At 38.5% G+C, this 18,084-nt stretch overlaps 1 protein-coding gene across 2 annotated transcripts in view; it reads right to left on the bottom strand.

Annotated features, from left to right (window-relative positions):
* Positions 1-1,622: 1,622 nt before the first annotated feature.
* Positions 1,623-18,084, bottom strand: part of GAK (cyclin G associated kinase) — a 77,048-nt gene continuing 60,586 nt past the window's right edge. For both annotated transcript variants that reach the window (XM_063319694.1, XM_063319695.1), the window contains exons 23-28: positions 14,189-14,323; positions 13,717-13,836; positions 11,898-12,110; positions 10,443-10,591; positions 8,874-9,050; positions 1,623-7,250 (exon numbers count right to left, since the gene is read on the bottom strand). In XM_063319694.1, coding sequence (XP_063175764.1) covers positions 7,149-7,250; positions 8,874-9,050; positions 10,443-10,591; positions 11,898-12,110; positions 13,717-13,836; positions 14,189-14,323 — 896 coding nt within the window. In that variant the 3' untranslated portion in view covers positions 1,623-7,148. The remainder of the gene's footprint in view (positions 7,251-8,873; positions 9,051-10,442; positions 10,592-11,897; positions 12,111-13,716; positions 13,837-14,188; positions 14,324-18,084) is intronic.

Raw genomic sequence — 18,084 nt, 5'->3', positions numbered from 1 at the left:
AGAACTTCACATTTTTTGTGTGCCCAGACCTTGGATTAGGAGTGGAAGCCACCCCAGGAAAACAGCCAGCACTGTTTTACAGATTACAGGAGATGAAGAATCCCTTACAGTTCGTACTAATTCCAATTCAAGTCTTCTTCACCTACCTACAGACTGCATTTTTCCCTTCTTCAGCGCTTTTTCCTCAGTTCTGCCATAGAGGGTAAAAATCTGCCAGAAGTCCTCCTCTCACCCTCACAACAGAGGCGGTGCTGAGGCAGAGCACATGGTATCCTCTTCAGCACTCCAACGTCCAGATGAGGTGTCCACAGTACAGATTTCAAAGGCTTGGGCTCAGATTGCTACCAGCTGCCCCGCACACCACCACAGTATGCACGGTGCTCTGCACAGTGCTTCTGCTGCCTTTTTTTTAATCACCCATTTGCTCTTGCTCTTCTGTTTGCTCTGCCTGAGATTGAATTTAAGGCCATGTTATTTCTCTGTAACACATTCTGCCTACTTAGTTCAGTTACTTACCGACACCTGCCAGCTTGACACTGCATGATTTCCATCCGCTGTGGATTGTACTCCCAACTTAGTCTTTCTAAATACGTGTCAGGGTAGCCACAGGCTTTGTCTATGGCAAAAAAAAAAAAAACGCAACTCACTAGCATTATCCTTTGCTGCAGCAGTAAGGGACTGACTGGAAGTAGGTATCAATCAATTTTTCAGCAGTTTTGCATGGTTAGAGTAAGAATAAACAGATTAACACCAAAAGTAACAGCATGTTACTTTCAATACAGGGAGAAAGATTATTTGGTAAGAAAATGCTAGAAGACCTATCTTGAGTTCTTATAAACCCATCAGACTGTGCAAGGTAGTAAGCGGAATATGAAAAACGTTTCCAATGGCAATGGCCTTTCCCTAACAGAACTTTGCTTACTTCTCAGCTTGCTAATGCTTCTCTTTACTGCCACGTGCTTATCCCACCCATTCTCCTTTGGTCACACCCATTCATTCTCCCATATCCTCCGTTTTCCACTCTCCTCCTTGGGAATCTCCTGTGGTAATCCCCCACTATGCTTTTATTATTTTAAAGGAACATTCTCCATGTCACTGAGTGGCTTGCTCTCAACTATAAAAGACCCTGCTATTTATATAATCCCCTACTCTTGTTTGAGAGCATGGAGTTAGAAGATGCTTCTGGGCACCTTGTTAATACTGTCCCAGCAGCAACTCCCCCTTCTCCAGCATTCCCTCACAGATTCCCCAGATCCGCAGCACTTCATCACCGAATGTCCCCCCACACCCACCCCACCATGGGCTGCTCATTCCTCCCTCCTGCCTCAGTCTTTTCCTCTTCTCCAAAAAGAAGTTCTGCGCAGGAACCCCTCACAGCCTCATACAGGCAGCAGTCTAAGAAACGCAGTTGCCCAACCACCGAGCACACTGCAGGGACTCCTCTCCAACAGGAGAAGAGACACTTCTGAAGAGACACTTGGTTTTCCCAAGAGGTTCAGTCAACCTCAACGTACTAATGAGAACCATTTCTCTAACGCTTGCATATTGTTCTGAAAGAGGCAGTGGACATGCTTTGGGTATGCAGGTCATTTCTCCTTTGCTAAAGAAACAAACATGCAAAATCATTTTGTTTGTTTTAATTGATCACTGGTTAAGTCAAGTCGTAATACATTTCAAAGCAAAATATTCTGTTCAAGGACATTGTGCCAAACATTAAATCTACTTTTAAACAAGGCTTAATGTTATCTTTATATACATACAGGTATAATTTTCATTTCACTAGTAGCAAAATTACTCAGTACATTGACTTTCCTGAAAGATAGCAAAAGTAGGACTTTAATATCTGTTACGTCCTTCCACACACCCCAAACCAGAAAAATCACAGGTATAGAAAGTACAATCACAACTACAGGTAAATACAATAAGGACATCAGAGCAAGCGAAGTCCTTATCAGAGATGACAATCGCTTCTAGAAGTCTACATTGCAAATATACAGTACATTCCACTAAAGAGTTTTGGGAGTTCTCACAATGCCTCTTAATCCCCTTTTGGTAATAAAAAACTTCCATGACAACATGTATCCTTCATAAAAATTAGTGAATTTGTATTTTTGGAGCTTATGTTGGAAGCTTAATGCAGTCTAAACTGTGGTCTACAATAAGCTCACCCAAACAGAGAGCAAGCAAGCATTGCCAGATTCATCAAAATCAGAACCACAGCTCAGCTAAGTCACCCTTTGTTCCTGGTCACTGGGCATCCAGCAGCTACAGCTACTCTGCACCAGGGACAGACCCAAGGGGTAGGAAATGATACATTCCTCCTACGGCTTTCACAGGTCAATCACCTGCAAGTTCTTGACAGAGAATGTCGACTGACTCATAAAGCACAGGTAACTGTACAAGACTAATTTGAACTTATTTACAAAGTGTTCGTTACATTCCAATTGTTAGACAATTGAGAACACAGCTAAGAAGCAACAAGGTTTCCACATTTATGTTACCCTGAAATATTCCCGTGAGCAGCAGAGGAGGCAATGGCCAATGACTATGCAAACCTACTGCTGCTGCTGGCAAAACTGCAGTCTGGCCTCGGGAGGTGGAATGGTGCATATAACCCAGCAGCCCCAAAAGGCAGTCGAGGTTTCAGTTATACTAAACTCTGCTATGGTTTGTGCAAAATACCAATCCTGTGTAAGCAGCTTTGAGACATAGTTCACGTTCAGGAAGGAACCGTTACTCTGTGCTTGGCAAGATAACACTGGAGGAACTTTTCAGAATTAGCAAGAAAAGGGAGGTATGCAAGGCATTTTTCATGAGCACTAGTTACCCTCACAGGTGAAATGCCAAGGATTTTGCCACTGTGCCAAGGAAACCAGCACTGTTGTAGGTTTTCCATTCTGTATTTGCTGAAGGAAGCTACCATTGATTAGCAAAGTATCCAAACTTTACCCAAGTGACAACACAGAGGAACTTTTCCTTCCAGGCCTGATTTCACAATTGGCTGCCCACTAACAATATTGAGCATAACCCCATGATTTAATATGAATGTAAGTGCTTAACGGCTCATTTTCTTTCTCTCCCCTGCTGTTAATGTCAAGGAAATATGACAGCACTGGGAAACACCACACAGGCATGCCCAAGGTTAAACAGACCAACTGATTTCCTCCAACATGGTCAAAGCACATCACTCTTCTCCATTTGGCAGGTTCTAGCCACACACATTCTTTAACACCAATTCTTCTCACATCTATTTTAAAAGGTAAGTTGCCTGACTCTCCAGATCTAACAGCAATGTAACATAAGCAACAATTCAGAAATAACTAGTGGAAATGTGCCCTATGGTTTTATAAGCTCTGCTTCATAGCAACTTCTGCCAAAAAGGCCAAGCACTTCGTACTGCCACTTGTCTAGAGCCAGTCAGTAGCACTTCTAAAAGGGCTGGAAAAGCAGGATACAAACCAGGTTTTTTTCTACTAGTCTAGACCTGTTTTTAGCAGAGGAGTAGTAGGAATAGGTCAATGAAGAGAGAATTAGAAAACAACATTTGAGATGTAGGTTAGAGTCTGGATGTTCTTCTACACTCTTCCCCTAATCTATGCTGCATTGTTTTTCTTTGCTCTTGCAATAAACATGTCAAGCTACTCACTTTTAAGAGCTGGATCCTGGTAGGCTGCAAAGAAGGTATGGTATTAGTCAGTTGTCATTAACAGACAAAAGAATGACAAACATGGGCCAAAAGGCACCATGATTTGCTGCAAGAGTCAAGGAGGTACTTCACAATAAAACTACAAGTGCCATGTGTGAAGTCTGGTAGACACAACATCAACCTTCTGGCAACAGTCACCTCAACCTTTACAGTAAGCAGAAGATATTAAGTCTAGCTTTCAGGGCATGATTTCACTTCCAACATTTAAAAATTTAACTGTTCAATGAATAGTAAGCATGAATGAAAAAAAATATACATTTTAAGCCCAATGAGAATTCACAGTACCTCATCAAGTCTCAGCTTAATGTAGCCTATTCTAAAAGCTTTTTGGCTTGTGGACATTAATAATACAGATAGAGTGGAATTTGTATGTAATAGTTTTGAGTGCAGTCCTATCCCATACAGCATACAACCAATTATCAATGAAGTACAGAGTGTGAGAATGGCTGAGAAGCCCCTCACAGTTTTTTTATCATTTTTTATTACTGTTTCAAGATGAATTCAAGCAGAATTTCTAGACTTTTTCTTCCGAATGACCCTCCCCTTTAAAAGCAACATTAAGACTCAATATATATTTATATAAAATCTACCTTAACCTCCCTCTTCCCAGATTCCTGTAACTAAAAAATTTAATATATAAGCCTTACACTATGGAACACCTTCAGTGGTCCTCATGCTGCTTTATCTTGTAAAGAACACAAAAATTAAATTTACTGTGGTCATGTTAATCACTTGCATATTTGAAGTTTGCTTACAGGGCTACACAACTAAATGACATAGTTACACACAAAAAAACAAACCCCAAACAAACAAAACAAAACCAAAATAGTTTAATTGTCAAGATTTGAGACTTACCAAACTGAGCCTCTCACAGATTCTTGGCACCAAAATTCAACTACATAGAAAGGAGGAGGACAAAGGAATCAAACGGTTCTCCCACTGAGGACCAGAGCTGATTAAGCCACAAAGTAAGTTGAGGGGTCCTGTCAACCTGATTGAAGTTTCACTAACTATCAAATGGTTCTTGGAAAAATCCACAGCCAAACTTAATGATTTTCCATAATTTTAAAAAGCGGGAATCAATTTTAAGAGATCTTCAGTTCCAGATAAAACTATTGCACTCATGTTTCCCTCCTCACTTAAAATTACATCTAAGGTTCTTCTCCACTGTTAAAGAAAATTTTGCAAGCAAGAATAGGGAAATAAAAACAGAGAAATACAGACATCCAGAAAATGCTATCAAACATACAAGGCAGAGAAAGATCTTTTGCTCCCAATTTTCTGTTTTAAGTTATAGACATATTTCAAGAGAAGAGCAATTAAAAATGTGTCCCTCAAAATTAAGTATTACTATGTGCTGAAAGTTAAACTGTGCTGAAAGAAATTAAATATGTGCAGAAAGGAATGTTTTTAAAGTAGCCCTACCTTACTAAAAGCAGCTCCCTCAGAAATACTTAATCTCTCAGCTGTATATAGGAGTGCAGCCAATCACAGTCATTATATATCTGTGTCTGTCTTTTTAAACCTATTACTAGATATCATTTGCCCTAGAACTGTGAAAAACCATGCAGGTCTCCAACAAGCCTATCCTACCAGCAGAAGCCTTCCATTTCAATGGATGCAGTCCATGCATACAAAGAATTAATGAAGTGTCCCTAGAGAAAAAGATTAGCTCTTAGTGTAAATCAGACGGCAAGTTACCTCTTTTTATGAAGAAATTTACTGAGATTTAAGACTGCCTCAAAGCAGTAACTGAAATACAACTGCAGCTATAATATATAAGCATAAACTTCCTCATCCATAACTGATTCTGGCTTCCATCTTAAAAAAAAAGAAAACAAAATCACAGTAGCTGAATATATATGTGAATATATACACACAAAATCTTTTATCAGAGGTTCGTAAGTAACTGTGTTAGATCTGAGCTTAGAGACTATAAATTGCAACCTGTGTTCACAAGTGTCTAACCCACCAGTTCTCAGGCTGGCATGGCAGTGGAAAATCTCATCCAACACACTGTTCAGGTGGCATTAGAATCTCATGTTTTCTGTTCAGATGTTGCTCAGCTAAACAGTTACTGCTGATAATGGTACAGCTTCCCTCAGTTAAACATGCAAAATAGATAAAATGGCAAGATGATCAAAAAATATCCCCTTGAATGCCGAACTGCAGTGTTTCAAGAGACTGCTGCCAAAGCTTTAATACCACAACACTAAATTTTCAAACTTGATATGAAAATTGTACTTTTGTTATTACACAGGGTATAACAGTCATTGGTCATTTGCATTCATTCACCCCAGCACTAATGAAAACCTGCCTTCTGAATAGGAATGAGAAAACATGTAAAGTTCTCTATCAAGTTGTGTCTCTACTCATCTTGCACTAGCTAGTGCATTGAAGGTAGGTGAGCAGAAATGCTACAGTCTACCAATACACCCCATGTTTTCACAGACACTGATGTCATGCATATCTCAAAAAATACAGAAGTTCAGACATGCAGCAAAATGTGTTCAAGCACTTTAAATGCTCTCCAGATTATAATGAGTAATGTAGTATTTACTCAGACAAATCAAAAAAACATTTTGTGCTTACACTTCAAGTTTCAGAATAATATTATTTCTATCCGATTATCTTAAGACCAATGGAAGGAATGTTCCACTGAAATCAGAAGCAAGAGATACCATTTAAAGAAGTAGGAAAATAAGCACTGGTCAGAGTATAGCCTTCCAAAGGTTCATAATAAATAACAAAACAGCAGGAACATGCAGACCTTAAAGTCAAGATTTGTTTCTAGATTCATGATACGTAAAAAAAATTAAAAATCAAGAACAACCCTGGCTGACTTTCCCACATTTGGGGTCTTTTTGGCTAGAAAACTGTTAATTTATTTTAAGGAACACAGGCATTGTCAGAAAACATTATTTACAGAATGATTATCAGATTGATGACATAAAGTACAGATGAAAAATATACATCCTCAAGTTTGAGATAAGCCAAGCAAATTCATTGCTGGTAACTAAAGCACTTTGAATAAGGCGACAGACACCAAAACAAAACTGAATCACAAAACTACTGAAAGTAACAGACAAATTGGAGAAGGTAGAGGTAAAGCAAAGATCAATGAAATTGGAATGATTTATAATTAATGACAGTATACCAGAAATCATGGAGCTTCATTAGAATTCTATTTTACCATATATAAAACTGAAAGGAAATCTTTACTCCCAGATTGTGATTTCTTCAAGTACTGAGCAGCTGTTTTCTTAACGCATCTATGTAATGCTTTGTACTCTACATCTTACAAAATACATCCCCATATTTAAGTGCATGATTAGAAACTGTGCTGAAATCATGGAAAAATGCTTCATAAGTCATAGGTGCAATAAAGTCACAACAATGCTCAGCTCCAGTTTTTGGAAGTAGTTTTGTACAAGGTGAAGTTTTAGAAAAGGGACTTTGATCCCTGGTTTTCGAATTCTGACCATGCATCGTTCAATTCCATGAAGATCATTTTGGCATACTGCTCATAAGGTTGTCCCGTGGCCTGAAAACAAACAGAACATATTAGAAGCATAAAAATATTAGGAATTATGTGACTTAGCAAATGTAAGAGGGGTGGGATGTTTCTTATCTTATTCAAGAACTTTAGACTGCTGTGCGAATACAATTTTGCAGCTCTCTCCAATCTTATCCAAAGTGTGCCATGAGTATTTTAAACAAAGCCAAAGCCTTGGTTTCCTTACATTACTTCAAACTTTTAGTGCAATTCATAAAAAACTGAAACTTAGCTAAAACCATTTTTCAAAGTTGTATTTTTCCTAAACAGTTTTAGTTAATGATCAAATGCAGTAATTTTTGGAATTGCTTCCTGACAGACCGTGCAGTAGTGTACAAGAATAAAATTTAAGCACTGTTTAAGACAACTCCTTTTGGATGGGATTTCTTGGAGAAAAATCTGTTGCTAATTGTGGATCACATTCAGCTTCAACATTAATGATATAGCACTTCCCATGCATTTGCTCCATACTCCAAAGACAGTACGCTCCTGATTCCCTGCGTATTTCACAGCAGCATGGCCTCTGGGCCAGCCCAACCCCCATGGTTAGTAAAGATCTAGTCCCACAAGACGAGTCATTTTAACAAGTTCTTTCAACACAAAAAGGAAGCCCCAAAGCCCTCTCCAGTATCTTTCCACTTCTCCTGACGCTTGACTTTTGCCAGTTGGAATACTTTATAGACCCTTTTAAGGACTGCTTTAACTCAAAGCATCAGAAAAAAAAAAAGGAAAGAAGAAAATCCCTCAAAAAGACTTGTGTTCTGACACTGATGTGTTAAAGGGGCTTAATGAAAGCACCAAAAAACCACCACAAAGATGGAGGAAGCCACATGGCCAAGAACAGCAAAGGATGCGGGGCAGAAAAAAACCAAACAATGTCTTGTTCCTCTGTTAGGGATACAAGATGACACAGTACTTAGACTACCGCTCACTGAACCACCAGTGAAGGCAAGCCTGAAAATTCAACCAGGTATATTCAACAATTATCTTTATATCTAAAACACAGCCTAGAGCAATGACTCAGAAGAAGCAGCTACCTTCATAAACTGGGAGACTAACAAACAGCAATGGAAAGCATTAAATATTTTAAAAAGACAACTGGAATGTCATATTCATCAAGTATTTTTCAACTGCTAATTCATTTACTCTAGTGAAATTTATTTTTTCTAGTTCCCAGTAAAGTCATCTAGCAAAGGAGGTTCAACATTTTTTTCCTACCAGTTTTGTTGTGACAGCCTCTGAGTCTTCATATACTGGTGAATAGTCCTAAAAGACCTGAACTATCAGCTGGCAGAAATAAAGCAGATTCCACTAATCAGCATTAAACCTGCCAGCAGTCAGAACCCAGCGTAACTAACTGGGGCTCAGCACAACCTTCGCAGGATCTTTCATTTGTTAAGATTTATCTGTTGAATTCTGTACTGTGTCAGGATGACACGAAAAATCCTGTACTACCTGAATGCAGTTCAGAAGACAGTAGAAGCAAAGAAAAGAGCACCTAGGGCGCTGATCAAGAAGCAAGGCTGTAGCATGCGTCAGTGACTAGTATGGTGTGGTAAAAGCAGTTTTATACTCCTTCTAAACGGAAGAGGATCAGAGGAACACACTCACCTTATCCGGATGAACTACAAGCACTGCTTTCCTGTAGTACTTCTTTACTTGTTCAGGAGTTACTAGATCTGCAATGCTGACTGGTTTCCACTTATTTTCCCCTTCCCAAAGTACGGTATGAAGAGTGGATATTAATGCTCTGATATTTCTCTCCTTTCCTTCAATCCATTCAAGGATCTGGGAAAAACAGAATGTATAGAACTGATTGCATCACTGTAAGCATTCTCAGTCTATCTAGAGACAACCTTCAGTCTGTAGAAGACTACAAGGTTAAGACACAAGTACAGTTGTCTTGCTGCATTCACCCCCTAAGTCCAACTGTCTCAATACATTCTTCTTTGTGGCACCCACATCATTAGCTATCCAAAAGTGGTATTTTGCATCTGCCACTAGGGAGTAGCTCATTGTTATTAGTTTATTGCACAAATCCAGTCATTGTAAGAGAAGTTACTGAGATAGTTAATTTTACAGGGTTTTGCAATACGTAATGACAAGAGAATTGGCAGGAGTAATTAAAAACATCTGTTACAATTACATTAACTTCCTGTCAGGGCACAACATTAATTTACTAAAATTCTTACTTGATTTGTACGAAAGTTTCAGATCATGTATATTAGTAGTTAATGTTTACTTAAGCAACCTGCAGGGGTGCAATAACTAAAGGGTTCTTTCAGATATCCCCATGAAAGTTGATTAGAATAACTGTCCATTTCACAGACTTTAACAGCAATATTCAAGCCACTGTGATATAGCGATACAGTATCTTCACTGAACACCGTGATATGCAATATGAAAATCTCTGCCCTCTATCAGCAACAAGTATGGTAAATAAAAATCTGTATTTATTTCCATTTATGGTGATTTATGCGAAAAGGTACCCATGCAAGCTGTATACACTTTCTTTAGGTAAGACACTTTGTGAAAATAAATTGCAGCATCCCTCCAAAGTTCTTTTATAAACTTCTCTAAAGCACCATGAGGACTACAAAACTGAAAGTATATTAATATGTGATGTTAGCAATGAGTAATACATCGCAAAAATCTGAGCACCTGATCAGGTAAACCCCCACAGACTAGCTCTACAGCCCATCTCCAGAATTGCAACTGTTAGTAATTTCTCAGGACAGCAGTAGCACTTGCTAACTGGCAAATGAAAGTGGTCACCCTGAAGACAGGTGTTCTCACCTGCCTGTTTTTTAAAGTGTAGTTTTGTATTACCAGCCAAATCCATTTTTTAAGGAGACCTTTGGGAACACGAGAGATAAAGAACAGTCCTGGCTTCAAGAAATGGACTCTGACAAGAAAACAGGTTCTTATATTCTCCAAGCTTAGCTGAAAGAGAAACTTGTGTTCTATCCACACACTTTTTGTGCTATTGTCACTGCTGCTTCATTGCCAACTGACTCTTGTTCACACTAATTAAATTCTACAGTCATATGATTTAATACAGATAAGGTTTCATTCTCCTTTATTGGTTTGCTCTGTTAGTCATTGTATCCTTCTGCTCTATCAGCAGTTCTAAGCTTAAACTCAGATTTTCACTTAAATCAATATCACTGTTAGACAAACCTTAAGTTTCAAGGGGTCCATATCTTTAGACATTTCTTGTTTTCTCATCTCAGCAATGGTCTTTGGTCCCTTTTTGTCAGATTTAGCCGAAAATCCTTGATTAGATAAAAGATCCTCAAAGTCATTTTCTGAAACCTTTGGCTTTTGACCTATGAAAGGAGAAAAACATTAAATGAAAAGTTACATAGCAGAATACATTAATGGAGGGAAATATACTGCACTTAGATACACCTGCATGACATTTGTCACTAAGACGATAAATATGCTTCAGGGATTTGATAAACTCTGCAGACTAACAGAAAGATAGGAATAAAAGGGATCACTGGCAAGCTTTCAGTCCAGCAGACCAGAACCTCATGTGCATACAGGTGACTACGTACTTCCATGTCCTCTTTTTTTAAAAATTGAGTAGATCTGAGGGAATGCACATCTATCTATTCATGATTTCAGAAATGGTTCCATTTTTCCACTATAAAGTAATTCTAACTGCTGTGCAGCAGTTTTTCAAGTGACTCAATACTCTGGTCAAAAGTATGTAGTCAACATTTAAGTATGTTGAAACTTATGCAGAATAATGAAGGAATAAAATATCAACCTCCAGCTGAGGTACAGCTGCTCTCAAGGATAAGGAATCATGACATTTCTTGCCCTGTTTCAATATCTCATCATGCTAACTTATTTTTTTCCCCTGTTCTCCAATGGGACTTCCCTGTGCAGCAGCTTATGCCCACTGCCTCTCCATCCTGTCACCTCTTTCCAGATACAGATCAACAGAATCATTTAAATTTACAGAAGCACCTGTTGTTCACTTATATGCCAGTTAAAGGGAGGCACAATCCTAATACCAAAACACCAGGAAAATAAAATTTTCCAAAAAGGTTAACGTAAAAGAGGCCATGCCCATCCTTATACCTCTAGGTTTGCCTATTCAGTTGGAACATCTTAAGGGAGTGGTTCCAAGAATGATTCCACCTTGTTTGATTTCCACCTTTCCTATCCTTGTTTGAAACACAGTCTAGTAAGTTTTACTTCATTTTATTTTTTTTTTTAAGACTAGCTACTATTCTTCAGCTAGGAAAAATATTGCATCCCTTTACCCGTGTATCACAAGTGGACTAGCATGAAGTAACATTATCAATCACATCTACCTGGACAGATCAAATTTATCTTTCTAACCCAGTGATACAAAACCAGTACCCATGTGGGTTGGTGAATACAGACTTGAGATTTTATGCCCAAACTTGCAAATAACCAAGCGATGGTCAGCTTGTCTCTGCGATATTCTAGTGTAGCTTTGCAAAAGCAGAACACCAGATTTGCAAAGCTCTTTCTGATTTCAACTAGATACAACATAAACGTAAATAAAAGGATGAAGACACAAGAGTTTCCGCAGCTACCAGCGCATCTGACCAACTTTCCACAGGCCGTTATAAGTAATGCCTTCAGAAAACTTACCAAAGCTGGGGGTTCTGACTCCTCTTTCTTCTCGTCCTCCAATAACACTGAAGTTTACTGTGTAATTTGGTTTAGCTGCTGTGGTAGATTTAGTCTGGGACTGCCATGAAGTACTTTGTGGTTTTGTGGATTTCTGCCACTGATTTCCCAACTTCTGAGATGGAGCAGTCTTCTGACCAAAGCCACTACTCGAGAGTCCACCACCGGAGGAACCTAACAATAAACACTAAATTAGTTTTTCATCTTGGGATCTATCACCTGTTCAGTACAAGACAGTTTGGTCTAGACATATAACCACAGTTTACAGTGATATCACTATACAAGAGAAAGTGTAACAGAAAAGTGTGTGTAAAATGAATTTGAGAGTCTCATTAACAAGTAACTGGGATGGCAGGAGCTACAGCCATTACTGAAAGTCTTCCAGCATTGTTTCTTTTCCGTTTATATAGCATTCCCAATTAAGCAGCTTTCACTCTCATAACTTTTCTTCCAGAACAATGACTTGTATGTGAAGGCCAAAAAACTATGAAAAATACAACACCGAGCCTAAACTCCAGTTCTTAAAACTCCCTGAAAATTCAATTCAAGCCTGAGAAGGTTAACTAGCACAGTGACATCTGGCTGCTTGTTAATGCAGTCATTTTTCCTATTGAAAGTTAACTGAAAGACGAATTTTTCTAAATCCTGCTAAAATCAGTGCAATTTCTTCCACTGGTTCACTGTGCACTACACCTGCATCTCCAAATCAAAGACAAATTTATTTTTTTTCACTGTCACACCATCTATAGATTTAACAAGTCCATTTTAACCTGGAATTACTAAACTAGAAAGTTTTTGTTAGTTGTTTACTGCAGAGCAGCCTCATTGCTACTGCTTTAACACTGGAATTTTTGCAAGTAATTATACACAGACAATATAAATCTAAACATTATACATTACCTTGTGTTTATATAAGATAATACCAATAGGATACTCAATCAAATACACAATGCTAACTGCCCAGGCAAGAAGATAAAACCTCTGTCAGCCCCAAGCTAAGGGAAAAGCACATTTCTGCAATTCAGCAACTGAGCAACTACAGGCTGTTTCAAATCATTCCTTGGAGTCTTGGCAGCTAGCCACATTTAACAGCCACAAATCAGCCATTTGCTACAGCAGTGTGGTCCTGAAACGCAAGGACCTCAGCTCTTTTTATGGCCCTATAGTTTTTCTGCTGTTTGAGAATGCTGCAGGGCTAGTTCCCAAGTTTGCTACTCTGTAATGTGTCTCATCTTCCATAACTTTTTGTGCACACCACCACAAACTGACAAATGTTCATAATTGGTATCGGTGGACAAGTATGGGCTTAATTTGTGCTTATCTTACAAACATGACAGTTTTGAGTGGCGGAGGTAGGAAGGCCTACTGAATTCAAAGAAAAGTACTGAATTAAAACAACTAACTGTCACTTTGTATCTAACAAAGAATTTAAGCCAACTTTAATTTTATATCCTTCACATTACAGTATCAACAAATGCTACCTCATGCTCAGTTACTGAATAAGCAATCCCTGGTTTCTCTTACCTTCTCAACTGGATTCTGAAGCATTTCTAAATCACAGCTGTGGTTATCTTCTGAAATATTATTCTGGATGTTTCACACAATCTTTGTAAAGATTCAGTCTTTTGTTACTTGTCTGCTCTCAGCAACTGCCTCAAGCTGGTTGTTAATTAAAAGGAAACACTTTCCTTTATTTAAGCTATAAGTTACATTTATTGGTACCAGAAGCAAATCAAACTGTAAAGGCATTAAATATAGTCTCTTAAAAGTAAGATCTTACCTGGAAGACCAGATCCAAGATTTGCAAGATCAGCAAAAGGATCAAAGTTCTGAGATTTAGCCTGGCTGAAAGACAGACCTGAAGACACACTGGACTGGCTCCCTGTGGTAAAAGCTTGACCTGTGTAATAAGAAAATGTATCATGTATTTGATTGACAGAATGAATAAAAGTACTACTTCCACAACACCTCGTGTAAACCTCCCCAGCATTCTGCTCCATGACATCTTTTACCATGACAAGAATCACCATTACTATAGACAACTGCAACTCTTTGGTTCCTCTGCCTTGAACTTACTCTGAAAAACTACACAAGTGCCTTACTAAAGGGGCATTTAAACACAAGAGCATGGACTCTTTTAAGAAGCAAAGCAAAAAGGCATGAAGACATGTTCAGCATTTTCAAGTGATTAAACTGACCAAGTCTGAAGTGTTCCTTATTCCATCTAATGTAAGAATTTCATTTCATAATACCTTCAAAAAGAGGCTTCAACTGTGGTGATGCTACATTGCTGGCTGCTGAGGAATCTGCCCAAGAATCCCATCCACCTAAGAGATCTGGGTGACTTGTAGAAGATGATATTTTAGGTGGCTCCGGTGCCAAATTCCCTACAGAAGAGAAAAAGAAATCTTTTGATTATTCTTTCAAGAAAACCATCGCAATAATGGATATTCTGCCTATACCAATACAACTGTGTGCTACAGTGGCCAACTACATGACTTGCTTAAATTTCTCCATAACACACGCACACAGTGTTAAACAGGACTCAGAAGGGTTTTACCACTGGAACTCCTTTGTATTTGAAACATCCTATGCACTTCATAGAGAAGATATTTTCACACACAGGCAATGCTATGAATTTAACTGCTTGAGTCTCCTGGGTAAAAGCACTAGCTAAGGGATGGCTTCAGGGCACGCTGCTGTTCCCGACAAGACAGCAGGTAACCAGAAAGCATCAGTGCTTCATGAAATGGTACTCCGTATCACTCAGCAGCCTGGGCGCTACACAAGTGGAGCCAGGTCACTTCAAACTTCAGGTTTGCCTACCCCAGGCCTTGTGTGACAAAGGGAGCTCTTCACAAACTAACAGCCCTTTTAAGTTCAATATATGAATGAATTCATGCAATTGAAGAGTAGGATACAGGAACAGTGAACTCTTCTGCGAAAAGATTGAGAATCACTAGCTCCATGGATAAAAGCCACTTTTCTATGTGCACAGCAAAACCACCATGCCAACTGAAAACAGACCATGAAACAGTCTCATTCAAAAGGACACAAGGGTGCTTCCACTAACTTCTAGGAAGTGTCACATCCAACACAGGGTTATAACTGCCACCCTTGACGCTTGCGAACAGTTCCCCCCTTTCTCACTTACACACGGTATGAGGCGAGCCATCCTCAGAATGAGAGGTCCTAGCTATGGAACACAAAGCTGTGTGCCAGCTCTGAGCATCCTCTTTGAGCACAGCTTGTAGGGACCACAGTGAAGCAGGACAGCTTTTGAACGCAACCACCCCTTTAATGCCAGGACAACAGTCAGTGGTACAGGGAGATGTGATATTTCAGAAAAAACAGTATGTTTACTGCTGCTCTAAGACTTCAAAGAGCTAGAGTTTGGAAAGCTAACCCAGCCATCCTTACAAAAACAGTAACGTCTTGATGCTTTGGATGTTTTGAGATACTACATCACTCCTTTTCACTTGTCTCAGCTTCTCCACTTGACATTCTGAACATTGATACCAAAACATAAAAGCTATTTTACCTTATTTGAGGAAATAATTTGAAGCAAATTAAATATCCCCTCCACCACCTCAATCCACTAATTCTATTTATACTTAGATCTTACAGTTGCAAAGAGGGCATATCAAAAACAATGCAACAAATGTCTGCTAAGTGCCTGTATTACAGCAATCATTGCTGCTGCATGTGAAGGAAAACATCAGAACAAAATGCATGAAGTAGCTGCCAAAGTCTTCTGAAGGTATAGTACAAATTTCAGCCCCTTCTCCAGACCTCTGAAGCCATGTGAGAAACAGTATATATTTGCTTCAGTACTCAGGACCCCATCTGTCCACTACACAGCTGTGTCACTGGCTATAAACGTCGAAGTATCCAAAAGCATCTATTCATCAATTCAGAAATTTGCTGTATTATACACTACTGCCAAACTTTCAGTGGGCCTTCAATTAATATTAGTATTAATTTTTAAGCTAGAAATAATTTTGGTTTATGATCTCTGCTATTACAAATTTATTTTTTTTTTTTACAGGGCCATGAGGAAATTTACAACTACTTACAGAATTAACTATGATAAAACGAAGCTGTAAGAAAAAAGAATAAACTGCAGCCGAAGGCATTTGAAAGATTGAGAACACACTGCAGGAATCAGGTGTTTTATAACTGCTAGTTTAAGAGCAGTCAAGTTCATCACCTCCCACACCCTGAACAAAGCAGGGAGTAGCCTGTCACTATGTACAGCAGAAAATTCACTTTGAACAGTACAAGATCAAATACATCCATTACGCTATCAGGAAAAGCTGCAACAATGGAGTACAATATACTGAACAGGTAAGATGTACCTCCTCGAAGCATTTAATTTAATCTTATGCTATATTCTTTCTAGTTGTATAACTTGGGCATTACAATAGATTTTAACATCAAGAAATAGCATTACCAACATGATACCCTGTCTTTCACATATTCTGAAGAGGTATGACAAGACCACGTGCTGAACCCCTTATTTTCTAACCCGGCACACTGGAGTTCATACAGACACATTAAGGTAAAGGAGAAGAATATCTAAAGAAAGGGTAAAATATGAAGCTTAGCTAAATATTCCAAAAATTGAAGCAATTGAGATCACAGGCAAGCAGATCCATACCTGCTTCTCCCTTAAGTTCTTCTTTAATGCACATATTTATAATCCTTAGCCATACAGCAGTAAACACCACAGGAGGTCAGGGCATAGTTCTTTACTAACACTGATCAAACCAAGCTAAGATGTAAGAATAAGTTGATGGTAATCAGATCACATTTTCCGGCTTCCCAAAATAAGAGACCTGTGTTTTACTATATCCTACACACAACTTACATTAGGTTTTCTTTATTTAACTTGTCATCTCTACAGGAAATCCTTTAATCACAGAGGACAACAGGATTTTCTGTGAATCAAGAGGCTGGTTTAGTATGATGCAAAGTTTTTTAACCTTGTCTAAAGCCTGACTGAGAACACAGTCACCACAGAAACTAAAAAGCTCTGAAGACTGCACTGATCTTTTGATCATCTTCCACATCTGCTATCTTTTGATCAGGTCAGTTCATTCTCACAGAGGGAAATACATTCCTGACTTGACTTGCATTACAGACAACCTGCTACTGGCATATCCAAATGAATCAATTCTGTTCTCAAAAATGCTCACAGAACAGATACCTACTAAGGAAAAATGGACACGCTTCCAGCTACTGACAACAGCTTGTTTTTGCAAGTGTGGCCACTTGCTTTTAAGTTATCAATTCTGAAGTGAACAGCCATCCCACCTACTAGCTACTCTGCCAAATTGCTACAGCTTTTCATAGAAAAATAAATTACCCTGTTAATACACTGCCATTAGCAGCAACTACTCAACATTTTCATATTACAGGACAGAATGCCTTAACAGAGCAGATATACTTTAAAAACTACGTTTCCTACACACTGAAATTACATTTTAAAACTCCTATGATTTTAAATTTCAAGATACAATGAGAAATATAAGCATAAAATTCGAATACTCAAACTTAACGTTCATTGAAACGGCTTTTCTCCTGGTATCTGTAGAGGTTTAGTAATTATTTACCACTGAAGAAAGCTTATCCATCACTAGAATTTAATTCTAGACAGTTATTACTGCTCCAGCAGTAGATTCACCATATCTCATTGCTGCAGCTTATTTTGAATGAACACTGAAATTACTACTAATTTATTTTTAGTGAGTTTAAAATTCTCTCTCACTTTAATGACCTCATGTTTGCACTTTCTTCTGCTCACTCACAGTTCTTCCAAATACCCCATTTGTCATTGCCCTTTCTTCCACAGTTACTACTTATCATGTTGTTTCACTCACACTCACTCATTTACATTAAAAGCATTACAGCTATTAATATTCCTAACTTTAATATTCCTAACTTCCTTGCTAAAATTGATACCTGTGACTGGATGGAATGCTAAAGGCTCACATATATATTTCATTTCAGCTAAAAACATAGAAAAGCTGTCACTCAAAAGGTAAACATAAAGAAGCATGAAATGTCATCCCAATTCCTCCACTTCCACAGGGTTTATAAAGCCTGCATAGCAACAGAGGAAATATTGGAAAATCACTGTATAACA

This window comes from Chroicocephalus ridibundus, chromosome Z (assembly GCF_963924245.1).
Source record: "Chroicocephalus ridibundus chromosome Z, bChrRid1.1, whole genome shotgun sequence".
Classification (NCBI taxonomy): domain Eukaryota; kingdom Metazoa; phylum Chordata; class Aves; order Charadriiformes; family Laridae; genus Chroicocephalus; species Chroicocephalus ridibundus.
This window is presented reverse-complemented; position numbering and strand designations above follow the sequence as displayed.